This window comes from Caretta caretta, chromosome 21 (genome assembly GCF_965140235.1).
Source record: "Caretta caretta isolate rCarCar2 chromosome 21, rCarCar1.hap1, whole genome shotgun sequence".
Classification (NCBI taxonomy): Eukaryota; Metazoa; Chordata; order Testudines; family Cheloniidae; genus Caretta; species Caretta caretta.
In genome coordinates this window covers 1,431,420-1,453,731 of record NC_134226.1, presented here as the reverse complement: position 1 = coordinate 1,453,731, position 22,312 = coordinate 1,431,420, and the positions used below count along the sequence as shown (strand labels likewise).

The window sequence follows — 22,312 nt, the reverse complement described above, 5'->3', positions numbered from 1 at the left end:
CTCACAAGATGTAGTTTTCTCTGAACTAAAGCAAGGGAAAATTTCCAGCTGACAAAAGACAAACATCTGACTGATACTTATTCCAATCTGAAGAAAAAATAAAATAAACCTAGATAGTGTTGTTACTGCATAAATTATAATTCCGGATCCAAATCTTGAAATAAACATTTTTATTTCTGATGTACAAAATGTTAAATCACACTAGTTTCAAAGAACAAGTATATTGCTGAATTATTTCAAAATTTGACAAGTTTCTTGTAAAAAAAATCAAAGAAAACAGCTAATTTTTTAAAGTGTTTTTCTACTGTATGTGGGCCTTCTGTTTTAAGATTTATGGAACATGAAGTAGGTACCACTTACCCTTGCCAGCTAACAATATCTTTCAAGAGACCATCTACTAGCTAGGGATTTCCAGACTGCAGCATTCTCCAGCAGCTATTCTTCCTCGGCCCTTATACTGGGGCTTGCAAAGAGGAAGATGAATGTGACCCATTAAGAGCACCCCAATGCCAGCTGGCACACTTGTCATGATGATACCCAAAAGGTGCATGTAATATCACTGGAAAAATAATAACTCACTGATAATTAATATTCTTGTGTGATGTTTGTATAGTAAACCCAAAAAGGACTTCATAGATATGTATTTGATAAGCAGTGCCTAAGCCAGGGTAGTCAGCAGGTGGACCACAAACAAAATCTGGGCCACCAGACATTTTTGAACAGACCACAAAATATTTTAGTTTAATTATTGGTTTTATTATTATTTTCTCTGGAGTCTGTACCTTAACTATACTTTGACCAAGAAATTTGGGCCTTGATAAAAAAATTGACTACCCCAACCTAAGCCATGCCTGTTCCAGACTAAGGAATGTGTCTTCAATGTAAATTAAGTAAAATGTGACCAAAGAGAGGCTCAATTATACACATGGCAAACAAAGACATCAGGGGAACAAGCAGGGAAAGAGGACCACTTATTCTCAACAGGGGACAGAGACTGCACCTCCAGGAAGTCTTCCTGCCACTCGAAGCAGGGTCAGTGAACTTTGGGAAGATGTAAGCAGAAAGAAACACTATTTTGGCATCTTCCACCAAAAGAAACAAAAAGCAAAAACAAAAACAGCACCACACATACAACCTTTCACAAAGCTTGAAGTGCCCGGCCAGAAAGTCTGGTCAGCCATGCTGGAAAAGAGAAACTTCTTCGAACAAAAGACTCTAGTTTGTTAAATCAGGTTTTAATCTTAGAAATATATTTTTACTTTTGTTTGATTGTAACCCTTTCTATTACTTACACTTGGTATCACTTAACCCATCCTTTTTTTTAAATGCTTGTTTTACTGAATTTTTTTATGGTGTTTTGATTAAACTAGTGTTTGTTAAACTGGTGGGTCCTGTCTAAGAAAACAGCAAACTTAACTTCTGTAAGTGTTCAGCAAGAGGGCTGGACACTACAGGGCAGATAGTTTGGGGGAAATTTAGGACTGGGAAGCTGTTGCGGTCACCAAGCAAGGAATAACCAAGGCTGGTGGAAGCAAGGGCAAGGCTATTTTGCTGTGAGCATGTTGCTGGTGTCAGGGCTCTGAATCTAGGCTGCACAGCACAGAGACAACTAGGATTACAGTCCTGGTGATGAGATAGTCCCTTACTTATCTGTTGAACCCCAAAACCGTCAAAATGCAGAAGTGATGTCATGTCAAAAGGAGAATCCTCCCACAATGGGAGAATCCCTAGCAGGTAGCTTACAGCCTGTCTCTGATCCTTTTGTGGCACATGAGCAGTGTCATGGGACAGAATCTGACCCGTAGCCCCCAGTTTAAACAGGTCAGTGGTGATGTCAAACATATGGAATGTCACTTCACTGTGCAAGTTTTATTTATGCACTAAACATACCATAGGAAGTTTGGGTGGCCAAAACATAGTTTAATGATAGTGATGCAGACCGTGTCTGCTAAAGGAAAAGGAAATTTTAATGTTTAGATTGGCACCCAGCCAAACTCCTGCAACAAGACCTGTCTCAACTTTTGAGTATAGTTTATTTCCCAGTGAGACTTTGCTTGTTGGTTACTTTGTGCTTGCCTTCTTGTGATCTCTTAGATATGTACCTTTCCTCCCCTCCCCAAAAAGTCATTTTCACTTTACACAGCCTCATCCCTCTTCTTTCAGAGACAGATAAGTGACTGGGTCATTTGTCTGTGCACACTAACAAGATGACGACCAACCATGAGAGCATGCTGTCCAGAAGGAGTCCCTCTTGTTTTTAACTTAAGCATTTGCTTCTGAGCAACCATTTGTGACCACCTCACCCTCGACAACTACAAGGTCTCACTGCTTTGAGTTAATTATAAAATCACTAGATGGCAGTTTCTTCATCCCACTAGGTGCTTGGGCTAGAGTTTTAGGCACCCTTTTAAGTGGGACAGAAGGTACTAATAATCTCACACTTAGTATAGCACTTTAAGCAACATTTATTACTCTTAAAACACCAAAGTTATTCACTCCATACTGGTAACATGTTGAGTAAAGAGGGAGTTTAGGGTTCTATCTTGGATCAGCTTCTGACTTATAATGGACCAAATTTCATTCTTTACTCTCCCTTCAATGTTGGTAGCAGTGATGGTGAGGTTAATAAAAAAAAAAGAGTAGAACTAGTTATAAAGAACTATCACAGTGTTTATTAGTCTTATGGAATAGCTGCATGATTAGCATGGGAAAAGTGGGTCATAGAGGAAGGAATGAGTAAGCATAAGAATGACAGACAATTTTAGATATTCTCTGCATTAATAGGGATTAGGTCTTCACTTGTTTCTGAAATGCATCATTCTTGACTACCCCCAAAACATATCTAAGTTTCCACTACTTGGAAAAATCAGTAATATTTACCTAGTTGTAAAGTAGAGGAGGCTAAGGGTATTGGTGTTCGTAAAGCCTTAAGCCATTTGAAAGGAAGGCACACTAGAAGTGAAAAAATATGCATGTTCTAGGAAAAAGCTATAGCTTTTAAATTGTATATTAATTAGTGGGGTAATAGTTTAGACCTCTCCTCTCCCCCCATTGGCACAGATGGAATAAGCAGCACACTTCCTCCTAGCATGTACCCTCCAACATCTACATAAATCTAGAGTCTGAGATTATGCCTCTTAAAGTTAACTATTAATTGGCCAAGGTACTCTAACATGCTCTTGACACTTGAATGAAAAAAAAAAAAAATGGCAGTTTAAGATCCAAAATGTCAAATCAACTGCATTGTGTAAGCCAGCCATTTGAGTACTTGGGCAGGAAGCTGAAAGTAAGAATACAAACAAGCTTACTACTTGAAAGCAGAAAGGTGGAAACAAGAACAAAAGAAATTTGGTTAAGCCATTGCAGTAGGTTTTTTTTTCCCCCCCGCACTTGGTGAATGACAATCATTTAGAATTAGAGAAGTAGTGTGGACATTAAACAAGTCTTGCTAGCTTTTAAAAATGTGGTAAGTCTAATTAAGTTTCACATAGGAGCTTAACACAATATATTTTCTGTAAGAAGTTTAAATTGCCCAATAATTAGCACATTATGTAAACAGAACAAGCTTTTGTTCAAGAAAGTAAGAGCAAAGTTAGTCTTGGACATTTCAGGAGGCAGTCAAATCAGATATAGAGAAGGTAGTTTTACAACACTTGTGTTAACATCTGATGTGCTGATATTTTAAAAGAAAAGGCAGGTAAGATAAAAATTATAATCTCATCTCTTTATATTGTTTGTGTTGCAAGAATGGGCAGAACAGTCTTATTTCTCTACACTCTATAGCGATAACTGATTGAACCCTTAAGTATTTCCTTAAAACAAAAAAGGCAAACAATTAACTCATAACGGAGGATATTCAGCTGCAGGAATTAAAGTATCATTGTTACATCTAATACAGCATCCCCAACAGAGTTTAAGATAAATTGGTGAAAGGAAGCAAAAATAAAAATGAGAAACATTCAGGCTTTACATGAGCAAAAATATTTCATTTCAGATATACATGTCTTACACTGCAAAGAAAATAAAACCATCTCTACCAAAGAGGGAAGATGAACAAACTTAACCCCTTTGCTTTTAGGGAGTGAAAAAAAAAATATATATATAGGCTTCCAGATTGCCTTACAAGGCAGGTGCATTCAACCATTGCTAGCACTAGTCTTCTCTCTTCACACAGAACTGGTTTCAAAGTTGGATTTAAAAACATTTAGTAAGATTGGTTTTTAACTAGTCATGAGAGACATACAATGCAATTTAACCCATGTTAAGACACCTTGTTCTCACTTCCCCAGAGAGGCCAGCAAGAAGCATTTGCTCTCTAGAGTTGTTTGTTTTAGGTACCCAAATCAAAACTAGTTCTCTGAAGAGGGCATCTTCCTATTTTGTGGGTCAGCTAGCTTTGAGACAGTGATGCTCACTTACTAAAATAAGTTATTCACACCCCAGATCTAATACAGCTCTGGAAGAACTTGCTGGAGCTGATGTGCGCCAGAACAAAATAGAATTGCTAACTAGATTCAGATTATAGAATCTTTATTGATCAACATGCCAGAAATAACGGTAAGATTCTCAGATTCTAGGTCAAGACTTTGGTGCTGGAAGAAAATGTGTTGCATATTTGAAGAGCAAAGTTAACAAGTAACTCCAGCTACCCTCTACCTCACCAAAAATAGATATTTTCATGAAGATTTGGTTCAGGCTGACACTTTGAAGAGTACAAGCCTCTTTCAAAGGCCCAAATATAAGCAGTTTTTTAGATCTCTGGAGTTTCAACTGCAAAATTCCACTGAACTGCACTGTCAAGATGTTCAACTAAGCCAATTACATAGGAATATACTACCATAAGTTTAAGTTCTGCAGAGACATTAATTTTAAGATCCTGTAAATAAAGTAAATTCTGTACATAGCCTAATTCCTACTACAGCAATGGCCACAATACACAAGCTACCAATCTGGGCAGTTTTATTGCCAAATGAGTAGAGAGACTAATGAATGTGCTTTTAGGAAGCTTCTTAACCCTAGAGGTGGTCCCTCCACATCAAGAGGTAGATATTCACAGGACCGTGTTACAAAACTTATGCCACCGTGCTCTCTTCTGTAGACACAACTTCAGTTCTCTCTAGCACCTTTCAAGAACAGTAAGTTTTAAAAGTTGTAACTGCTTTCTATAATTTAGAAACAGTTTAGGGCTTACCTACATGGTCCCATAGTAATCAGACTACAGACGGTGTAAACTGCAGCATGCATTAGCATACTGTGCTGTAACTCTCCCTTAGGGACCTGACCTAGAGGTACAAACTAAAAGGCTCCTACTTTGCATTAATGGATTCCTGTTTTCGGTCACACTAGCAGCATCCACACAGGAGAGTTAGTGTGTAGCACACTAGTGTATGCTTCAACTTACAACCCTGTAGTCCTAACTGCTGGGCTATGCAGACGCAGCCTTTTAGTCAAACATACAACTCTACATTCTCACGACAGCTTGATTGATGTGACAAAGCTAAGTGTGTACTTTAAAAATTTAGAGGTTGTACATTATGCTTCTGGGATTGTGTCAAACTGTTTTCTTCAGGGCTTGTCTGGTTTTTATGGTGTTTGATGTGCTGGGTGTAATCCACTCCTTACTTCTCTTCCGCCTGTAGCTTAGACAGGCTTCACTGCCGTTTATAAATTGCTGTTACTTTGTCCTACTTCTTGCTGATCTCATCTGCATTCCCCTCCTCTTCATCAAGGTCTGCAAGTGCTTGAAACCTGTTCTTTAATTGCAGAAAGAAGGCTCTCTCTATTTCAGGGGACTTTAGCTTGTCAATGTCATAACGTCTGTGTCCCTTGTTTGGTGGTCCCACACTTCAGTTTTAGCTTGATGGAGGCTGTCACAAGGTGGTGGTCACTGCCAACATCTCCCTCCACCCCCTCTCACTTTCACATCTGTCAGTGAGCCTCACCATTGACCATATCATGATCAATGGCCAATCTGGTTCTTATCTCTACCATTTGGAGAACACCATGTCAGCTTGTGAATTTCATAATGTTCAAAGAGGGTTCCGCCGATGATTAGGTCATTCATATTACAGAAACCAACAAGCCTTTCTTTTTCATTCATGGTGCCACACCCATGTCTTCCCATTGCTCTGTCATCATTTGTGTTGTCCTTACCGACCTGGCATTCAGGTCTCCTATGACGATAATTAGGTCGTGACATGGGTACTCTCCCTAACTTTGCCTGTAGTTAAGGTAGAATTTGTTCTTTACTTCTTCATCACTGTCATTTGTCAGAGCATATCACTGAATCAGGGTGATATTATGTTTCCCTTTCAGTCTGAGTCTCGTAAGTCTGCTGCTGATGGATTTCCATTCAGGCAGGGAATACTCCACTCCCTTCTTCAAACAGGATGCAACACCCTCATGGTGTTGTCCATCATCCCACCCAGAAAACAGTAAAGTTTCTCTCAAGGCTGCTGTTAATCTTCCTGATCCCATTTATCTGCTCTCACCGACACCCAGGATGTGTAAGCTGTAGTTTCTCATCTCTGCTGTGACCTGAGCTAGCTTCCCTGTTTCATATATTGTCGGTATGTTCCAAAAAACAAGTTTGGTTTTTGTCTTGGTGTTGAGCACTTCAGTCTTCATGCCAGTGGCTTCCTTTCAGCTTTCACCCCTGGACAAATACCATGAGTAGTATAGCAAGGCATATTAGGAAGTCAAACTCCTTGTGAGAGTGGACAAACTGCATTACGTTGGCAATCCGGCAACACAAGGAGAGGATGCAGCTGCTTGTGATGAACAAGGAACTGTCTACAAAATGACATGGCTTATCAGTGGTAAATGGAAGACACCAAACACACACTACTCAGAAACAAGGACACCTACTAGCAACTGAAAAAGAAGAAACGCACTGAGCATTTCAAAGAATTGCTGAACAGGGAGACACCTAAAGAGTAAGCAAACATCCAGGAGGCAGAAGAAGATCTTGATATCAAAAAGACACCGCAACTAAGGAAGAAATAATTCAAGCCATCAAATTTTTTTTTTTTTTTTTAAAAAGGGAAAGCTCCTGGCAAAGAAACTTGAATGCAGAATTGTTCAAGGTAAATCCTAAATTAGCAGCATCTATAGAATCATAGAAGATTAGGGTTGGAAGAGACCTCAAGAGATCTAGTCCAATCCCCTGCTCAAAGCAGGACCAACACCAACTAAGTCATCCCAGCAAGGGCTTTGTCAAGAGAGGCCTTAAAAGCCTCTAAGGTACATAACAGTAAGACTCAGATGACCTGACCAGCTTAAACACCTCACACGTGTGTCATTTTTTTCCCCCCCAATTATAATTGGAAAACTAATGACTCATTGATCTTTATTACTGCATGGTGTATGTATTGTTAACCTACAAAGAATGATATAAATGTGCAACTAAGATGTGTTTTAACCACGCTTGTCAAGGGAAGCCGATAAATACCTTTTTCCAGACCAAAAAAAGGGGCCAACATCCCAAGCCAGGTGTGACCAAGGACAGCGTGCTATTCGTTTGTAGCAAAGATTGCAGAAAGATTAACTGCATTGTAAAAAAATCAAAGGTGGGAGGAGAAGCCATCATGGCATCTACACTAGACAGCATGGTACCTGCACTGAGCAAAGGAACGGAACTTTATCTAGGAATACACTTCAGAAGAATAAATTTCAAAGGTTTGATGACTAAAGAGGGGAGAGAAAACTTATTTTATCCATCATCTAAGGAAGGAAGGAAGGAAACCAAGGTCTTTGAGCTCAGTGTGTTGAGCCCTGGCTAAAGAATGGGTTGGCTAGCCATCCTGGAAGAATGACTATGGTGAGTAACACTGAACAAAAAACATTTGTTAAGTGAGTTTTAGTCTTAGAAGTATATTTTTACTTTTGTTTGTAACTACTTTTATCCTTCTTCCTTATACTCAGAATCACTTAAACATACATCCTTTTGTTAAGGAACTTGCTTTAACTTTTACCATAAGCCAACTCAGTTGTTTGACTGAAGTAGGTGGCTTGTCATCCCACTAATTGAATAAGCTGCTGTGTACTCTCTTTAAAGCAGCAAACTTGATAATGGTCTGTGGGTGCTACAGTCAGAAGGGATTGAGCACTGCAGAGAAAGATGTTTTTGAGGAGAACTCAGGATTGGGAGGGTGTTAGTATCAGCCCTGCAAGGAGTAACCAGTCGGGTGGAAGCCAGGGTGGGATCACTGTGCTGCGAGCATGCTGATGTCAGAGTTCTGAACCAAAAATGCACAACACAGAGGCACCCCGGGTTACAGGGCAGGTTTTAACAAAATTCTTTACTGGACTGGACTGACCTGTAGAACATCAAAACTGCTCCAACTTTTTGATTCAGTGGTCATAGTCCATTTATGCATTCATTTAGCTGGCAATTTCAACCATCAAGGGTTATTGTAGGCACTAAAAATCAAGCAACTGAGTTGCTAGAGGGTACAATAGCAAAAAACTGCAGACAAGACTTCTATGAATCTTATTTCTGTAGGTTAAAGAGTTTTCTGACAGCAAAGCATAGGTTACAGATGTCAATATTATTACAAACATTTAAGTTCTTGCTGCTGAGTAGCCATTTGTGTTTACCAATTCCAGACCAATTAGAGTTCACTCTGTGCATGGAGTGTTGTAAACCCTCTTTAGCGCTGTCAACACTTCAAAACACTTATCCCTTGAAGTGCACACATTTGTCCTAGCTCTCATTGAGCCAGTACGAGTATACCAGCATACCACGGTAGCATGGGTAGGGTATATACTCTGTTTCAGGCAGGTCTGTACTTGGCCCAGCTAAGCCATGCCTCTGCAGCTGCTACCCGTGCTACTGCAGCTACTCTGGTATTTACACCCATGCTAGCTTAATAAGAACTAGCAAAAATAGCTGTATGCAAGCAGGGGGTGGAGTGGGGGTGGAAAACCCCTACCCTGTAGTATAGGCACAGCCAAAGTCATAATGGTAGCAGGGAATGCACAGATCTGGCAACACGAACTGAAAATTCTGTTAACACCTGCTGAAAGACTAGCTCACAGCTAAACGTGCTTTGGCATAAGCAGATAATAAATATTGTTTCATTAGGTAAACCTCACCTCCATTTAAAATGTTTAAGGAAGACAAGTTTGGTATTTTATTTGTTCACAGGAATAGTTTTTAGTCTCAAATGGGAACACTGAATATAGATTTGGCCAATGCTTCTACCACAGAGTCGTCCTGTTTTGTCAACACTCTTTCTTCTGTGGTGTTGCCTCTTCCCCATCCCAAGTACAGTGGGCTGACTTCTCAATCTTTAGATTAAAAAACCACAACTAAATTTTCAAGTTGTTTTTTACAACATGACAAATGTATGTATCCTCTGCCATGCATTTCTTAGGTGGCTTCAATAGACCTGGCTTATTTTACAAGTTAGGGGACATGCTGTTGTGCTCCTGCCTCTTGTAAGGTTAAATAGGATTTTATAAGGATAAAAAAACCTTAAAGGAATAAAACCACCACCAAAAACAAAAACTATGAATGTCAAAATCCAAGATGCTTTTTGTTTTGCATGTTCCTCCACGAGGTCGCGCCACCTTGCGACCTCTCTGTATCAGCCTTGCCTGCTCTCTCTACTGTAGAGAGAGCTTTAGAGATATTCTCATATTTACAATTCTACTTTGTATACTTATTGTAGGTGGAAATAGGAGACATTGAGAAGCCTGAGTTAACACAGCACATGGACAAATCCAGTAACTCACTAGTAAAGTATGAGCTGTGCAGATAGATTGAACAAAAGCGTGATGTCGCTAATTTACAAAGAACAAAAGTAATAAGGCCTCGGAACATCAACTGGAGAAATAGAAACAGGTTAGGTCATGAGTAGTATATAAGTTTGACTCCTGAATGGGTAACTTTATGGCAAAAGGACCTGTTGAGAACTGGATATCCTACAGACTCAAATATTTAGCTGCAAAATGATCCAACATAGAAACAGCCTTTGAAATCTGAGTCTGGGGCAAAATCCTGATTGTTTTTGAATAACTGGTTCCTAGCTTTGTTATTGGCTCATTCAGCTCAAGGCTCAGGGAAAGGCAAGCTTCTTTTCCAGCTTTAAGTGCTTTACCAGCTCAATTTAAACAATGGGCCTTGCTTGAAAAAGTGTCTTTTCAGAGCAAATTAGATGTAGCTAATTTCCCCAAGCAAGACTCTTAAATCAAAGTTAATCCAAACTAATCCTGTATTCCTCATCTATCCAAGACTCTTGCATAAAAAACAATGAATTCTAGGTATAAGAATGGAGACTGGGCCCACAGAGGGATAATGCAAGTCTTCCCAGATGGAACGCCTGCCAAAAAGTTAATGGAAAGTTAGGATTCCAAATAAAAGACGGAGATTAGCGGGTTGGGCGCGAAGTGGACGACAACCACCAACGATTACTAAGCAGGCTAGGTGAGGTGTTTGAATGTCACTGGAGCACGTCCCCACTTTGAGAGTGACTTTACAGATTAGCCAGCATCATCTAGTATGGCCAACATTTGTTTTGTAATATGAATTTTAAGTGGTTTCCAGTTTTAAATGCCAAATTTTTCCTACAACAAACATTACTAGAGCATATGGAAGTCAGTTATGTTTGCAGGCATCTATTACAGTCTTGTAAATTTTACTTTCCTATCACAAGTAAAATACTGATGTTTACTGATAAAAAGACAGGCTAACCAGTGCCCAGAATAGCAAGTTCCCATGACACTATTACTGTGTTATATTTTAGATCAGGACTGAAGCAGATTCTCTTGGGAAAACTAGAGTTTGAAGTTACTGTATAAACAGTCAAACTAAGTTATATTGACTTTATCAGAGCTTGAAAATATCTACACAACACAGGTGATTAGAAGCCTATTGGTGGCAAATAGAGGGCCTAAACCAGGGGTGGGAAAACTTTTTGGCCTGAGAGCCAAATCTGGAGATAGAAATTGTATGGCAGGCCATGAATGCTCACAAAATTAGGATTGGTGAGTAGGTGAGGCCAGAGGAGTTCAGGGTGCGGGAGGGGGGCGGAGGGCTCTGGCTGGTGGTGCAGCGGTTTGGAGTGCAGGAGGGTTCCCCAAGCGGGGAATCAAGCAGTTCGGGGGAGAAATCAGGGTTGGGACACGGGATGGGCTCAGGCTCTGTGTGGTGCTTACTTTAAGCAGCTCCCGGAAGCAGCAGCACGTCCCTCCTCCAGATCCTACATGGAGGCACTGCCCCATCCACAGGCGCTGCCACTGCAGCTCTCATTGGCTGCAGTTCTCAGCCAATGGGAGCTGCAGGGATGGCACTTGGGGTGGAGGCAGTGTGTAGTGTCCCCTGGCTGCCCTTACCCATAGGAGTCAGAGGGGGGACATGCTGCTACTTCCTGGAGCCGCAGCATTCATGCGCAGCCCCTGACCCCACATCCTGGCTGAAGTGGGGCAAGCCCCAGATCCTGCTCCCCAGCAGGAGCTCAAGGGCCAGATTAAAATCTGCTGGCAGGCTGGATGTGGCCCGTGGGCTGTAGTTTGCCCACCCCAGCCTAAACAATCCATCTCTGCAGTTTAAAAAAGTTCCCATCCCTTATGGATGGGTGACTTTGCTGCTGTTCTTATTTTTCACAAGCAGCTGCTTAAAGTTAACAAAACTGGTTGATTTTAGTGCTACTATATGTTGCCCAGGGGAGGCTTCTGAAGTCTCATTTTTAGTTGCTGCTGCTTGTGAAAACTAGGAACAATAGAAAAGGCAGGTACTGGACCTATTAACAGGGAGAAGGATCCACTAAATGGAAGGCTGGGGAAGGAATAGCTTAGTACAGTGTTTCTCAAACTGGGGTCCACAGGCCTTGCTGATCAACTCAACTCCCCCCCCCCAGAAGCTACTGAAGCCAAACCAGGAGATTTTAGGCACTAAAAGTTTGATGGGGCAGTGGGGCTAAGATAGGCTCCCTGTCTGTCCTGGTCACACGCTGCTTGTGGAAGCTGCCAGCACATCCCTGTGGCCCTGCAGGCAGCTTCCCGAGCGCTGACTCTGTGGTTCCCATTGGCCATGAACTGCAGCAGCGGTGCTTGTGGGCAGGGGCAGCGTGCAGACACCCCCTGGCCTCCCCTTCTTAGGAGTCACTGCCAGAGAGATGTGCCAGTCACTTTTGGGAGCCGCCTGAGGTAAGTGCCATTGGGCTGGAACCCGAACCCCTCACCTCCTCCTGCACCAATCCCAGCCCAGAGCCTGCACCCACCCCCGCCCCCACCCCACACGCAAACTCCCTCCCAAGGCCTGCACTCCAAACCAGTGAAAGTGAGTGAGGGGGGGCAGAGAGAGGGGTAGGACCAGGGGTTGGAGGGCCCCAAAAATGTTTAAATCAAAGTGGGGGGTCCCTCGGGTTGCTAAAGTTTGAGAACTACTGTCTTAGTACAGAGGTCTCTGTACTAGTCAGTAGGCTCTGGAATGGGGATTAAGGTTTTAGAAATTTCCTAATCAGACATGAATGCAAAAGATAGAGCTTCCCCAAGTACAGGCCAGGGACAACAACCTGGTACAAATACCATCATCTTCCCCAGTGGTTGGGGAGAAGAGGCTTCAAGATAAAATCCATGGATATTTGTATCACTCATCTCTTGTCCATCAGTATAAATCCAGAGACTAACAAAAAAAAATTGTTGAATCTTCATACATTTAAGAGCATTTACATTACCTGAGTGTGAAAATTTGAAATAGTCGTCGTTTCTATGTCCTTCTTGCCCAGGATTTCCATTTTCACTGGAGTGTTAGGGAAATTAAAAGCAAAATAATCCAGGAAGTCTGGCAAATAGGCAGCTGCCCCATGTACTATGGCTAAAGCATAGTAGGCTGCATTTTTCTCATTTTCACTGAATGACAAAGCAAGAAATTCTTCTGCAAATCTCTCCATCTCCACTGGAGACAAAAATGAGAGTTCATCCATGTAGGCATGAAGGACCAAAGCACCACCATTAGACTGATGTTCTTCATGAATAAAGTTACTAAATTTAGTGCCAGTTTTCAAGAAACTGCTGCGAACAGAGTGCTCTTGGTGAGTCATAAATGGTGTCTGAACTCCCTGGGGTACCCGATATTCCTGCATTCCCAAATTCAGTCGGCACAGCTGCTCATCTTTCAGGTACCTGAAGGATTCCTTGTTCACTTCTGAGTTATCACTCTGTCCTTGAGTCAGAATCTCTTTGTTGATGCGAGTAAGTCCGGCACAAACTGTTTGTACTTCTTTGTTGTACATTTTAAGGCGTTTCCCTCTCATATCCTCCCGGTGTTTCTTTTTCTTCTTTTTCTTTATCTTCTTCATAATAAGACTGTCTGCTCGCTGGGTTTTGCCATTTTCATCTGGAGTTTCTGGCAAAACACAAAAACAATGGGAAGATTAGAGTTCTACAGTTATAGCAGATTTATCCAAAAAGGAATTAAGAAAAATACAACACTTCCTAAAGCCACTTTTTTCAGAAAACTATTAGCGGGTTTCATATTGGTTGAATTTATTATATTAGCATGTTTGCTTTTGGATTGGCATACATGTAACAAAAAGCTGCATTTGATTACATAAAACACTAAGAAAAGCAACATCTAGTTACTATACAAAATCTTGAATGAAGAAAATCTGGCAGAATCAGAAACTGGAACATTTATTTAAAGAATCCAAAACAAATGAACTATAAGTATCTTTGTTAAGAAATTTTGATTTAACTAATGACATTTTTAAGCTAGCTATTTATTTAAAAAACTCAGAGGCATCCTAAGTGCATCTTACAATTAACACAATAAATCATTGCAATCTAGGAAAGACTAGAAGCTCCACAAAATAGAAACCAAATAAGTGAAAGAAGCTAGTGTGGGTAAGAGTTAAACATTTAGGTCCCACTCTCGCAGGTGGTGTGCAAGCAGGCATACTATGCAGAGCAACTTGCAGATCTGGGGCCAGGACAAGAGTGTGAGGAAGGAAGGGTAAAGAAAAAACAAAACCCATCACCACTCTAATGTGGTAAAAAAGAGACTATTAGTACAAGAGTTTATAGTAATATTTAAAAAGAAATGTTTAGAGCAAATTAAAGGAAAAAATTACTAAACTGACTAATCAAAGTTAAGTCTTCAAAGCCAAAAAAGCCTGTGGAAACATCTGGCAGGAAGATGGAGAAACTGCAAATGAGCCCAAGTTACACTAAGACGCATGAGATTATTGTCCTTAAGAAAAAAGACCCACACACCCCCCCCCAAACGCTTTATACACTTCAGTAATCTACTTTCAATATGAGAATGCACATTCGAAATGTAATAACTTGAGTCCAAAATGCAACAGACCTTTCTCTGAATGTAGCATCAACCTAGTTATTTCAAAACATAACTTGCTGGAAAAATATTATCATAACATTCCCATTGTATGGATAAATTCCATGTTGTGTGTAGGTTTCAGAGTAGCAGCCGTGTTAGCCTGTATTCGCAAAAAGAAAAGGAGTACTTGTGGCACCTTAAATTTGTTAGTCTCTAAGGTGCCACATGATGTGTGTAGAGGCTAGAGGAGAGCAGAAGATAGGAACTGAAGTACCCCTGTTACCCCATGGTCCTTGCAGTTCTTGGCCTCACTGCTGAATGCCAGTTAGTTTAACAGGGTGGTAAGTGATACAGGACTGAAGTTGAGACCCAAAAAACTTATTTCATAAAGGGGTCAAAGCCAATTAGACAGGAGTTTTGTTTTGTTTTTTAAATCCCTACTAAGCTTGCTGGATTCACACTGGTGAAAGGCTGTGCAGCTCACTGGCAATGCCCTAAGGCTGCCAATAAATATATGATCCAAAGTCAATGGAAGGACCCCCATTAAGGGCATGATCCAGAGCTGTTGAGATTAAGTGCTAACCTAGGAGTGGCTCCTACAGATGCCTATATTTAATATATCACTTATGTGGTGTTGACTTCACAACCAACATTAAAGTAGGGAATGCAAGAATTAATGCTACTTGTGCAGCTTCAGTTCACCCTTCACTTGTGCATATACAATATATAGTCTTCAGTTACATGATCACATACTGTTTCCCACATGGATTATCTGGATCTAACCACAGGATCTTCACACATGCTCCTTACACTTGTGCTAAAAGAGTAACTGGTACTGAAGGGAGTGTGCCTGGTATACCCCGAGAAGGCTGTGATAGGTAGACAGTAGCAGCCTGGGATTCAGGATGTGGGGAACTGCAGAAGCAGCCACCTCCATCCCTTTTCAGCCCAATTCTCCCTATCCCTCTTCAGACCCAACCACATTCTCTATCTATTCTCAGTCCCACCCCTGACCCCACCCCATTTTTTCTCCTCCAGGCCAGGTGTCATAGCGGCCTATTGTGGCTAGCAGGAGAAACTGCAGTTGTTACCCCCAGCCACACTGGATGCCTGAGAATCTCGGGGAGAAGGCTGTAAAAATGCATGGGTGTCACAAGAGATATGATACTTGGCAAGATCTTTGAATTCTTAGGTTTTCAGATTCGATTTTGAGGATGACAATCAGAAGCTTCCAGATATATTTGCCTGTTTATTACAGTTAACGCAAGGTGGTTGATATAGCTAGTCCAAGGGAGAGACCTATGATTAAGGCTACTATTTTGTCATGGAGATCACTGAATCCATGACTTCCAAAGACTGTCATGACTTCAACCCCAGCAGCTGGGAGCTGCAGGGTCCCACCACCTCCCACGGTGGCAGGGAGCTGTGAAGTAACCCTGCTGCCTGAGGCAGTGGGCCCCCCCAAGCTCCCAGCCCCCCAGGAAGGGGACAGGAGGACCCTAGAGCTCTGAGCCCCCACAGGTGGTGGGGACTGCAGAGCTCCCACCCTACAGCTGCCCAGTCCCTTCCCATTGTATCATGGATATTTTTAATAAAAGTCACAGACAAGTCACAGGCTTCTGTGCATTTTTCTCTATTGCTCATGACCTGTCTGTGACTTTTACTAAAAATATCTATGACAGAATCTTAGCCTTACTTATGATCTATTAATGGGACTGTTTGTAGACAGCTAGCTGCTTTTTCTCCTACCCATTTTATGATCTGCATTGATTTTTTGTTTTGGGTGCACAAATGAAAAAAAATTAGCAATCATTCAAGTCCTGTATAATTGAACTACTTTGGTGCAATCACTACCATTGCTGTTTGCTCCATCTTGATGTGTATCGGCAATTCTCAAACTTTTATATTGGTTACCTCTTTCACATAGAAAGCCTGAGTGCTACCTCCCTTATAAATTAAAAAGAACTCTTTGTATTTAACATTATAATAAATGCTGGAGGCAAAATGGGATTTGGGGTTGGAGGTTGACAGCCCATGACCCCTCATATAATAATCTCAACCCCTGAGGGGTCACAACCCCCAGTTTGAGAACCAGATGTATATAGTTTTATAGGGAGGGAGTGATCAGAACATAGTTATCTGACTCTTATAAAACTCGGGGAATTGCCAAAACAGATAATTTGTTATACTGCCTGAAATCAGAGTGACTTATTTCACATCAACAATGCAAACAACAGTAATTACCACTTAACCAGGATGGCTGCTTAAATGTATCATAACCTCAGTCTGCTGCTAAAATTGTTATGTGACTGGAAGATAAAATGGAAAATGTTAGCCATGGTAACAGTATAGGGCTTTGCATTCCGAAAACAAAAATGTATGGACTTGGCTGAAACTCATTTGTATTCCCACTCGATTCACTTGCAGTACTGAAAGTTATAGAACAAAACAATTAGTGCCCCTAAATAAAATTTACTATTACTATGATCTACAAGAAGACAGACCATGGCTACAAATTCATATAAACTAAATTTAAAGCTGTAACAATCCTGCCTTAGTGACTTTAGAAAAAGCTTACAATACACAAAATATTTAATAATTACTGTAGAACCTTATGAAACCTGCATTTTAGAGCTTTTCTTAGGTAGATTGCTAGAAACTTATGGTTTAAACCTGCATTATAGTCCTTTAAAACCAAGAGAATACCAATTTAATGGGTAAAACCAGTCAAAGCAAAGAATTTTAATATTAAGTTTATATAACTATTTTTGAACCCTTGATGTATCAGTCTTTTGTGATGCTGCTGGTTATGCTTACCTTTTACATAGTATCATACAAACAGCAAGTATAGCTGTTCCAATATTATAGATGGGGAAACAGATTGTGTCATTTTCAGTGTTATCCAATATCAGTCAAACCTGTTAGAACCAAGGGTGTTTATTTTATTTTTAAAACTCCCAATCCACTACTATAGCTCCGTCTTTGATTTAGTCACAGGTATTTTTAGTAAAATTCATTGACAGGTCCCAGGCAATAAATAAAAACTCATGGCTTGTGTCCTCTCCATGATTTATAGTAGAAATACCCATGACTAAATCGTGGGGCGGGCGGGCGGGGAGAAGGGAAGAGAAAGATTACAAAAATGAGTCTCACTGGCCATTTTAGAAAGAGGGAGAAGAAAGCAGAAGCAGAAAGCTGGCAGCGAGGGGGGGGGGGGGGGGGGAGAAACGACTCCACATTCCAGAAAAGTCACATGCAGGATGGAAGGATCCTGGACTCCCTTAAAGACTCTGACTTAAACTCAAAGAATGCTCAACAGTTGAAGCACATAACACACAGGCTTTGTAAAAGTACTCTCAACACATGCGTGTCCCTGGAGGAGGTAAACAGTAAGCCAGAGTGCTCACAAGACTGGAGAGCTCTGGGAAATGGAGTGCCTATGCAGCTGGGGCACCTTGGGAGTCAGCACTGGTCCTGGGGGCTTAGGGGAACTAGACCAGAGGGCCCCCACTTCTATGAAGGGGTAAGAGTTCATGCCTGGGAAGCATGCCAGAGAAAGAGGGTGCTGGAGCCTATCCAGTTCAAGGGACGGCTTAAAAGCACATGGGTCCAGCATATCAGACCCAAAGAGCACCAAGGAGTATGTCCAGCAGGGGAGCTTTCCCAGGCCGGTAACACCTTTGTCTTCCAAGACCAGAAAGTAAGAATCTTTGCTCCTAGAGGGACTAGATATTTAGAAATCCAAGATGAGCCAACATAAATTGTAAGGTAATTTCAAGCCAATAAAGGTGCTAAATCTACTTATTATTCACTTAGAAATAAACACCAACATACTCCTGAAGTCACATTTTAGACTTTAACAAAAAAAAAACAAACCACACATACACAAAAACCACACACACTTTATTGAATATTTAGGTGTTTTACTATTGCCTGAATGCAAAATGCTCTAAGAGGGATTTACTTCAAACAACATAAAGCATAAGCTATATACTTTTGCTTAGTGTTCTGTTTTACATTTAAGAATTCCCATTGACTACTGCATCAACTCTTTTCAGCCTTTATCAGCATCAGATACCATAAGTTAAACTTATTTTAACTGCTGCACTTACACTTAACCTTTGCTCAATATGGTAAAAAGAGTTTCACTATTATATTGACAATGCATTTGGAATGAGACATGGCCTGCCTGGTGGCAATACTTGACAGAGTCATGTAGAATGTCTAGTTTGAAATGAAGAGTTTAAACAAAGACTGCCTGTTCATCTAATAGCGGGAGAGAATTCTTTGCACACCTCAGTTAAGTAGTGGATTACGGTTCTGGTCCTGCACTCCTGATGTCAAGAGGAAACAGAACACTGCTGGTGATTCTTTAACTAGTTCAATACATGATAATGTTACTAACATGTCAACTTGTAGTTGGATACACTAACGTATCTAGTCATCACTTCAAGATGCATTGTCTTCAGGGAGATGTGTTAACAGATAGCTTGGATGGTCCATCAGCTCAGCCTAAAGTGAAGGGAACTTTTAGAACAGAAAGGAGGAAACAGGAAGTTGAACCAGACCAGTCACAAATTTATGATGGAAAGTAAACTATTTTATCGGTACACTAGAAGAAGGAATGTAAAATCCTCACTCCCAAAGCAGGAAAGAAAACCCACTCTTGCTAGGATGTATTAAGTCCAATTTCTTCAGTATTTCAGCTTTCATATTAGAAAAAGCAAGTTTCTAGCCTTTATGATTCCCAGTGAGAATGGATACAGTGTGGTTGTCCTGATTCTGCAAAAAGACTGCTCTCCAGTGCCTCTGAGCTTTGCCAAGCCACAGCTTGAAATTCAGATTCTGGTCAGTTTCACAGCCACAATCCACCAGTGTTCTGCAGTATTAACAGAAGTAGTAAAGAAAATCCTATCAAATCTGGTCATTAAAGACTTGACTTAGATACACAGGAAGGAGATCTGTTGAAGATACATTTTTATGCTCTCTTTACAGACCAAAACTGAACAGCTGCTAGTGCTTTACAATTGTGTAAAAGCCTCCCTTGTTTCTCTTTATGGTATTATGAGATGTTTTATACTTACTGCTGAAATATCACCCAAATATCTCACAGGAGAAATTTATAAAGGTAACCCATCCTAGTATCCTGGTATTAAAGAAACAGCACACATGAAAAGCACACTCAGCCAAGTTGTTTTAAAACTAAACATTCCCAAATCATAATTTTAAACAAACAAACCTCATAGTTGGATACTATTCATAACAATTATTCCATCATCAAAATAAAATTATGGGAAGAATGAAATGACAATTAAATTTTCTCTAAAAGTGCTTCAAGAAGAATTCATACACCATTCTGTTTGAATTCAGATATCTAATGCACACTTCTATACCCACTCAACTTTGCAGTCTATAGAATTAAGTATTTAAACTGAGCAGAAGTCTTTTACTAATTTGCATGATAAAAACTTCAGTATAGTTAAAATTTTACAAATATACCCTTAAATTAGTAGATTTCAGAGTAACAGCCGTGTTAGTCTGTATTCGCAAAAAGAAAAGGAGTACTTGTGGCACCTTAGAGACTAACCAATTTATTTGAGCATGAGCTTTCGTGAGCTACAGCTCACTTCATCAGATGCATACTGTGGAAACTGCAGCAGACTTTATATATACACAGAGAATATGAAACAATACCTCCTCCCACCCCACTGTCCTGCTGGTAATAGCTTATCTAAAAAAGAAAAGGAGTACTTGTGGCACCTTAGAGACTAACCAATTTATTTGAGCATGAGCTTTCGTGAGCTACAGCTCACTTCATCAGATGTTTACCGTGGAAACTGCAGCAGACTTTATATACACACAGAAATCATGAAACAATACCTCCTCCCACCCCACTGTCCTGCTGGTAATAGCTTATCTAAAGTGATCAACAGGTGGGCCATTTCCAGCACAAATCCAGGTTTTCTCACCCTCCACCCCCCCACACAAATTCACTCTCCTGCTGGTGCTAGCCCATCCAAAGTGACAACTCTTTACATAATCAAGTCGGGCTATTTCCTGCATAAATCCAGGTTCTCTCACATCCCCCCCACCCCCATACACACAAACACTCACTCTCCTGCTGGTAATAGCTCATCTAAACTGACCACTCTCCAAGTTTAAATCCAAGTTAAACCAGCGGGATTTAAACTTGGAGAGTGGTCAGTTTAGATGAGCTATTACCAGCAGGAGAGAGAGTTTGTGGCTACAACACCACTGCAAACAACTGCTTGGAAAGTATTCGTTTTTTGTTTGATAAACTAACAAAATAATGCCAGTAGACAAGTTCTCATAAGCAACTCTACAATAAATTACAATGGGAAGAAAGCATCTGTATCAATATATTTATGTTTTCAACTTCTAATGGATTTAATTAAGAATTTTAAAGGGCAACATCACAATACTCTACCATACAGAATCTGGTACAGAATGCACATTAAGTCCATTTACCACAGGAGTCTGAACTCACTATTTAGTCTGAATGATGATATTCTCAAGTATACACACTTCAATATCCAAACACAAAGAATAATGGTACATTTAATCAGTTAAGTTCAGTTTAAGATCTCTAGCAGTACTTTTTATATCAACGACTATTAGGAAAATAAGACACTGAACAGTAAAGTTGTAATTAAATCCCTATTCTTCTGCGCAGAGTTAAGCCTTCCTTCTCCCTTAAATATTGTGATTTATTAAATGGAAGACAAGACTGACACAGAGACTAACTCCAATATTAGAGCGCTAACACCACTGTGCCCCGCAGCCCCACTGAAAAAAATATGGTGATACAAAAACTTTATAGATGGATGTCAGCAGGGGAAAGCGGTGTTCAGTTACATAATCTTGAAGTGATGCTGCGACAAGTGGTCTAAAGGTAATTGTGCCACTACAATCCTTTATTTTAAGTCTCTTTAAATAAGATCACTTACCTAGTTTGAAACTATGACTTTTTCCTAGCATAAACTGCCCATGCACCAGCTAAAGGACTGAATGTAAGAACGAGAGACCAGGCTCTTTAATCTTACACCTACTAGTTCGCTTCCACCAGGCCAAGCAACAGGCAAGTTAAGAACTACGTCCCCCCGTTCCTGAGCTCTAAGGAAGGCTGCCGAGGCAGAATATGGGGGTCCTCTATAGCTACCTGTTTGCCTCTTATCAGGCTCGCCGAGCTGCCGGCGAAGAGACACTGCACAGACCTGGCGCCCCTTGTTTGTGAAGCACTACGGGCGATGCTGGGCCCAGCGCCAGGAGCAGCCGAGCCAAGCCGCGAGTCCGCCACGGCCCGCAGCAGCCCTGCCTGGGCTGTTTCACACGATCGCTCAACCACGCTCCTGGGTGAAGGCGTCGCCGGGGGGGAGAGGGGGGGGAAACAGCCCCATGGGCACCTCACACCTCCGTCCGCCCCGAGGGCGCCCCTCCTGAACACCCCCAGCCCCTCGCCCGGAGGCAGGCGAGCCCCAGACCCTTGCCCGCCGCCTTACCTCGCTTGCTGGGCCGCCCAGCTGCCCCGTCCCCGGTACTCCCCCGCTTCCCCTTGTGCGGCTTGGCCCCGGCGGGATGGCCGGGCTCGGAGTCCCCAGCGGGGCGATGGCGGTGGTGGTGGTGCCGCTCCTGCTGCGGAGGTCCCTGCGGTAGACTGAGGGGAGAGAAGGTGAAGAGCCCCGCGGCGGCGGCCGGGGGCAGGCCGGCCGGGGGCATTGGCTCCGCCGAGCTGGGCCCCACCAGGAGCGGCTGGCTCAGCCTGGCCCGCTTGCCGCCGACAGCCTCGCCAGCTGGTCCCCGCCGCCTCCTGCCACCACCCCGGGGCCGGCCGGGTCGGTCCCCCGAGGGTAGCGGGGGTGACTCCTCTGGGCCCCGGGATACGGCGCGCACCGCAGCGACCTGCGCAGCCATTTCACAGGCTCCCTCACACACATTTAAATGGCCCGAGCGCCAGCAGCCAACGCGCAGGCGCCAAGTGACGCCTCATGGGAACTGTAGTTCCACCTGCAA

At 41.8% G+C, this 22,312-nt stretch overlaps 1 protein-coding gene across 1 annotated transcript in view; it reads right to left on the bottom strand.

Annotated features, from left to right (window-relative positions):
• The window catches only part of RSBN1 (round spermatid basic protein 1), a 49,214-nt gene extending 26,969 nt beyond the window's left edge, over positions 1 to 22,245 (bottom strand). Inside the window, exons 1-2 of the mRNA XM_048826351.2 lie at positions 21,802 to 22,245; positions 12,681 to 13,351 (exon numbers count right to left, since the gene is read on the bottom strand). Of these exons, the coding sequence (XP_048682308.2) occupies positions 12,681 to 13,351; positions 21,802 to 22,213 (1,083 nt within the window). The 5' untranslated portion in view covers positions 22,214 to 22,245. The remainder of the gene's footprint in view (positions 1 to 12,680; positions 13,352 to 21,801) is intronic.
• Positions 22,246 to 22,312: the final 67 nt, after the last annotated feature.